Consider the following 6434-nt stretch of genomic DNA (forward strand, 5'->3'; position numbering starts at 1 on the left):
CTTCTCCTGTGATTTCAGTCAGCTGCAGCTACTGAAATTTATTAATCAGACTCTTTGAATTTCAAAAAACACAAAACAGAGTGTTTACTATGGAAAACAGAGAAACTCCAGCGACCCTCAGGACAGCTCGGAGACGCTCGGGCCCGGTCACGGCCGGACCAATGCCGCTGCCACCGCTCGCCTTCTCCGCGGGGCGCTCCGGGGTCGCGGGGGGCGGCGTCCCGGCCCGCGGGCGGCACAGCCCCCGAAGGCTGAGCTGAGCAAGGAACCGTCCCCGGCGAGGAGAGCAGGGCAGAGCGGGACGGGGACCAGAGCCGCGCGAGAAACGGGGCACAGCGCCGGCACAGCTTCCCCCTGGGCGGCGAGCGAGCCGGCGAGGCCGCCCCGAGGGGAGCGAGAGCGCCCTGAGGAGAACGTGGCCGCCCCGAGGGGAGCGAGGTCATCCCGAGGGGAGCGAGAGCGCCCTGAGGAGAACGTGGCCGCCCCGAGGGGAGCGAGGCCACCCCGAAAGGGAGCGAGGCCGCCCCGAGGGGAGCGAGGCCGCCCCGAGGGGACCGAGAGCGCCCTGAGGGGAGCGAGAGCGCCCCGAAAGGGAGCGAGGCCGCCCCGAGGGGAGCGAGGCCACCCCGAGAGGAGAGCGAGGCTGTCCTGAGGAGAGCGAGGCCACCCCGAAAGGGAGCGAGGCCGCCCCGAAAGGGAGCGAGGCCGCCCCGAAAGGGAGCGAGGCCGCCCCGAGCGGAGCGAGGCTGCCCCGAGAGGAGAGCGAGGCTGTCCTGAGGAGAGCGAGGCCGCCCCGAGGGGAGCGAGGGCGGCGCGCGGGGCCCGGAGCGCGGGGCGCGGCCCCGGCCGTTGCCGCGGCGCCGTCGCCGTGGTAACCGCAGGGAAGCGCTCGCGCCGTTAAAGCGCAGGGCGCAGGCGCGCGGCCGGGGCAGGCGCCGTGCGGGTCAGATGGCGCACAACAAGGTAGGGGGGAGCGCGCCGGCGTGGGCGCGGTGCCGCTCTCCGTGCCGGCTGCGCGGAGCGGCGGGCCGCCGACCGACACCGGCTCGGCCCTTCGTGCCGCCTCCGCGGCGGAGAGCGGGACCGGCCTGTGCCAAAGGGCCGCCTCCGCAGTCGAGGCGGGGCGCGCCGCCGAACTGACCGTGTGGGCGTCCTCCCTCAGGCCGCGGACTCCAAGCGGGAGCAGTTCCGCCAGTACTTGGAGAAGTCGGGAGTGCTGGACATGCTCACCAAGGGTAAGTGTCCGGCTCGCGTCGTGCCGCCCCGGGGCCGGCGGGCGGGTGCGGTTCCTCTCACGGTGTCCCGCTCCCGCGGAGCAGCTGCCGCCCCGCACGGCGGTGCCGCGGCCGTCCCTCGGGCTGCCTTGCCGCTCTCCATTGGCTTCCCGCCTCGCCTCGCCGATCGCTTTTTCTCCTCAGTCCGGCGAGGCGGCCGGCAGAAGAACTCCCCTGGAAAACTTGGTGCGGCGTGGCCTGGAAATGGAGCCCGAGGTGCGCGGCGGGGCGGAGCACGGCGGGAGCGGGCAGCGGGCCGCTGGAGCGGCGCCCCGGGGGCTGCGGAGCGCTCCGGCCCCGCGCCTCACTCCCCGTGTGGGGCGGCAGTGCCGGAGGTGCGTGCGGAACGGCAGGGCGGGTCCCTTACCCGCGCCGGGTGTGATGGAGACATCTCTGCTTCGGCCAAAGTGCTACTTTCAATGCCTGCTTTTGGTTAGTTAGTTTATTTTCTTTCAATGGGTGCTGTTCGTGAAGTTTTTCTACAGAGGAAGTCAGTGCTTGCGATGAAATAGCAGCAGATGTTATCTTAATAAAACTTTGTTTCATACCTTTTGTTGGATGGAACTTAGTTTCATTCATTCTAGAAAAAAGCACTAAGTTCTGGATTAATGACTCCATATCAAACTGAGGATACGATAATGCTAAACTTGACACATGTGACTTGCTATCTTTGAAATCCTTCTAAAATCTTTTTGAGAACCTTCCAATAGTATGTAGCAAAAATGTGTTAATATTGAAAGAATTAATATTCTGCTAATATTGCAAGTATGCTGTTTAAAGAGGGAGCAGCAGATCTAGGAAGTCAAGCGAATAGCTGCTGCACTAAGACTCTTGGCCTGGTGTGTGAGTACCATTTGATTTTTCAATCGCAGTACCATCCTGTGGGATGCAAAACAAGTCTCCCAAGCAGCCTAATTTTGCTTTTAAAAGCAAAAGGGAGTTAGGAGTAAGTAACTTACCTAAGTAACTTAGGAGTTACTTAGCTGAAAACCAGTTTGGCTGTGTAGTGCAGACATCTGAAACTGGCACGTGGCCCCTGTGGGGAGCAGGGAGTGGTGATGTTTGGGAATTTCCTGGGTATTCATGTGACAGTCTCCTATTATGTTGCTATGTAATGGCTATTTTTATTTAAATTGTCGGGGTATTGCTGCTTTTGTCCGGCGGTTTTGGCCATTAGAGCCCCCATCCGTAAAGATTCAGTGTCAGCCATTTAGTAGCTATTTAGTTTTGTGACTGGATGCTCAATGGAGGTTTGTTGTTCTGCTGGAAGTTACAAAATGCCGATGTCTTGTGGTTCAAAGATGTAGCTTAAGTAGAATTTTAATGAACACTATAGTTAGAATTTCAGGCTTACTGGCAAAAGCTAGTACTAGGGTGCATGTGGCATATGTAAAATTTTTCAGGTTGTTTTGTGTTCTATGCTAGAATAACCAAAGACTATGTGGGGTTAGGGATCAAGAAAACTCTTCAGCTGTTGCCAGGTACAATGTTCTGTCCCCTCTCATACAGCAGACCTGTTGCTGATGTCAAAGTGTACAGGAGAAAATCTTGTTAAATGGAAAAATGCAGCATGTATGCTTTCTGACTGCTGGTATGTGTTTGAAAAACTTAGAGCTGCATGAACTTCTTGCAATTGTTGAATATTTTCTATTTGCAGTGTTGGTAGCCTTATATGAAGAGCCAGAGAAACCAGATAGTGCACTGGAGTATCCTTTTTCTTTGCTGTGACTTATTTATTGAGGCTTCATGCACAGTACTGCTTCTGACTCATGGGTGAACTGACATTGCATTGAGAACGTGACTTTATCAATGCATTTTACCTAATAATTACATTTTCTCAAGCTAACAGAGTCTGACAGATGCAGGGGAGCTGGGTATTTCAGAATGCCAGCAGTTATGGAGCTAAGTTAGAGCCATTTCAGTGTTGGAGACCTGCAGTGGCAGTGGGTTCTGAAGTTTGCTTCTTCACACTTCCTTTTTGTTGTTTTTTGTTTGTTTGTTTTTAAATACATGAAGAAAGGGGGAACTAGCATATTTGATTTCATGCTGTTTTTAAGCAGCCTCCATTTTTGGGCATTGCTTTTTTGTTATTTCTTTTAGTTCTTCAAAACATCTGCCATTAAGAAAAGAAAAGAAGGGGATAGTAACATATAAGAATTTGTACTGATATCTTGTTTTTGTTTGCTTTTAAGGAATATTAATTTGAAAAGCTCTCTTATTTTGGTAACTTTTTTTCCTGTAGTAATCTCAATGGTTTACTGCAATGTTGACCATGTGTACTGCAGTGTTAACACTAAAATTTAGTTATAGTTATATATATAAAGTGAACAAATACTTAACATCTAAATATCAGTTTTCTGAAGCATCATCTGGGAGCTTCAGCTCCTGAGAATCCAGAACTAGAAGCACTTCGCTTGGAAGTGGCAGAGATGAAAGAAAAATATGAAGCTGTGCTGGAAGAAAATAAAAAACTGAAAACCAAGGTAAAAGTCTACATGGTGTTACTCTGTAGTTCCATCTTATACAACAAGAAAAAATATTTTAATTACTTAGAGCTAACTTTTTTCCATTAGAGTAACTGATAGATGTTGTTGCATTGTTTAGCCTCATGACTGAGAAATGCTGATAGAATTCATTGTAGTAAAGATTTATTAATTTTTATGGAACACTTCTTGTAGAATATAAAAGAAAATATTGCTAAACTAGGGATTTTATTTATTTAGGAGAAGTGTATCCTGTCCAATAGGTTGTATTGAGTCTTGTCAGGATGTGTTTAAGTTATCTGATATTATGTAGATCATGCTTTCAGGACCGTTTTGAAAAACAAGTATCCATTATAAGGCCTTTCAAAAGGCAGATTGAAGGAGGAATATTATGTATTACTTTGTGTCACTTGGCACAGACTTCCACATGGCAGGATCTTACACAGGCACGTAGATCGTGTGGAACAATAATTTATGCTTTTAACTTAAAGTGACCTTGGGATTTATGTGAAACAACAATGAATCTCAAGTGCCAGCTAGGGCAGGGCCGTTCTTTAATGGGTCTGCAGGCTGGCTGAGAGAGCTCTGGGATGTGAACGGCTTTCTAACACTGAAGAAGGAAACCTGTGAGATACTTAATATGCTAGTAGCTAATGTGCCACTACAGGTTTCCATGCATTTGTTAAAAGAGGATGGTGGCTGTTATATGAGAATACCCCTGGGAGACAACCCACCTTGTTTTAGTTCTGTTAGAAAGGATTCTTGGCCATGACCCCTTTGTATTTCTTGTCCAGAGTGCCATCTTGCTGTCCTAGTAATTCTCCTTCTTCCCTATTACCCATTATGAGTCCTCAGCTACATTTGTTATTTCTTACTAGGAAATATGGCAAAGAACAGAGTTTTAGGCAGAGTAGCAGTAGACCAGCCACTTATTTTAGCAGACTTTAAAATACAGCTGATAATAAATAGATAAGAGCAGAGTAATCTGGGTCTTTGTTTAAAGAAGTATTTTCAAGAAGTCAGAACTTGTTGCAGGAAAGTAAGCCTTTTGGAATCATGTCCTAGAACTCCTCCTTCTTTACATATTTTCCAGTATTAGTGTGTTTTGTTTTTTCCTGTCCTTTCCTCTACAATGTCATGCCCGTCATTCTGACATACTGTAAAATTCACATAGCAGGGAGAACACTACATTCTATTGTAGCAGTCCTCTGACATCAAATACACATCTTTATCTGTGCTTTTATTGATAATTACTAATTATCTGTGCTTTTATTGATAATTACTATCACACAGATGTCAGATATTCATGTGTGTTGGGAGGAGGACAGGAAGTCAACAGTTAGGACCTTGGTAGACTAGAAAACTGACTTTGGGTTGTGTACTAGTAATCCATTGTAGTAAAACCTACAATAATAAAAAAATAAAATTTTAGTGGTTCTTGTTAGCAGCAGAGTGCTGTAATTTACTGGTGCTAGTAGGAAGGAACACATGTATATTTTTATTATTTTTAATTTTATTTATGTTTTAAAATTTTGTATGTACTTTGTTTATTTTTAACCCACTCTGCAGTTTGCAGAGGGGAGGGATCTTAATTGAGTAAACTGAACCAGCATATTTCAGAGAGTTCATAATTCTTGAACTGGTTTTGAAGCTTGAACTAATCTTTAATGCCGCTGAGGTCATGAACAACTTTGTATCTTTCTTAGATAGTAACTGTACAAGTAAAGGTCATATTTAAGTATGGAGTTGCCCAGGCTGTGCTCTGCAGAAAGTATAATGGAAGCTGGAATGATTACAAGAAATGTTAGGTTGGATACTATTGCAATGAGAATGACTGTTTCAGTGAAAGCTTATAGTACCCCAGTCATTATCAACTGCTATTGAAAATGAAAGTACTTAAAGACTGCTAGAATTAAAAGAGGGAAAAATTGAGGGTAAGACAAATGTGCTTCAAAGTGCATTTAAAAATCACCTTGTTTGGCTGCATGGTTATTCAGTGTGAGAAATGGATGTTTTGGGGGAAGGGTTACTTTATTGCCTGACGTGAAAATAGACTTGCTTAATAATGTACAAAGTTAATGGAACAAGTCCAGACCATATATTTTCCTTCATTTCTTAATACAGAGTGTTACATGAAATATTGCTACTAACTAAATTCCTTTCTTTAAATCCACAGCTGGCTCAGTATGAACCACCTCAAGATGAGAAGCATGGTGAATAACAGTAGTTTTTTTCTTTATTGCCTTGACTTAATAAAGGGCTTCCTGAGAAATGCTGTCTTGTGTGTGAACTCTGCATTGTCTACTTTGTTACTTCATCATCTTAGAGAAAGAATTCATTACCATGAGCACGCTGATGCCTTGGCAACTGCTGAGTTAAGCATGCTGGCCAAGGTTCTTGCTTTCTGTGTTTAAGAAAAGATGATAATTATGATTAACTTTCAGATAACTCTGCTTCACTCTTCTGAAATGCAAAGTAGTAATTAATAAAAAACCCTAAAAATAAAGTAATAATATTTTAAAGAGCTGCATTTTTTCCTGCCCTAAATTAAGTACTTTAAAGGCAGCTGATGACAGCAAAAATAAAGGAAGGGGGAAATGAAAGCAGTAGTTGTCTTATGTATTAGATTTATTGACTGTTAGTCTGCAAAACCCATCCTAAAAATAAGGAAGTTAAA

General features: G+C 46.1%; 1 protein-coding gene across 1 annotated transcript; it reads left to right on the forward strand.

Moving 5' to 3' along the window:
* Positions 1 to 882: 882 nt before the first annotated feature.
* On the forward strand, positions 883 to 6029 carry MYCBP (MYC binding protein). The gene is made up of 5 exons (XM_058040078.1): positions 883 to 963; positions 1163 to 1235; positions 2932 to 2980; positions 3628 to 3757; positions 5934 to 6029. Exons 1-5 carry the CDS (start codon positions 949 to 951, stop codon positions 5976 to 5978), a joined length of 312 nt encoding a protein of 103 aa, XP_057896061.1. The 5' UTR covers positions 883 to 948; the 3' UTR covers positions 5979 to 6029.
* Positions 6030 to 6434: the final 405 nt, after the last annotated feature.

This window comes from Melospiza georgiana, chromosome 24, assembly GCF_028018845.1.
Source record: "Melospiza georgiana isolate bMelGeo1 chromosome 24, bMelGeo1.pri, whole genome shotgun sequence".
In the NCBI taxonomy this organism is placed as follows: domain Eukaryota; kingdom Metazoa; phylum Chordata; class Aves; order Passeriformes; family Passerellidae; genus Melospiza; species Melospiza georgiana.

Bases quoted from the DNA above. Each gene is read 5' to 3' on its own strand.
- MYCBP (XM_058040078.1), top strand. The intron at 2,981-3,627 runs GTATCCTTTTTC...TCTAAATATCAG, and splicing joins AAACCAGATAGTGCACTGGA to TTTTCTGAAGCATCATCTGG. The intron at 3,758-5,933 runs GTAAAAGTCTAC...TTAAATCCACAG, and splicing joins ATAAAAAACTGAAAACCAAG to CTGGCTCAGTATGAACCACC.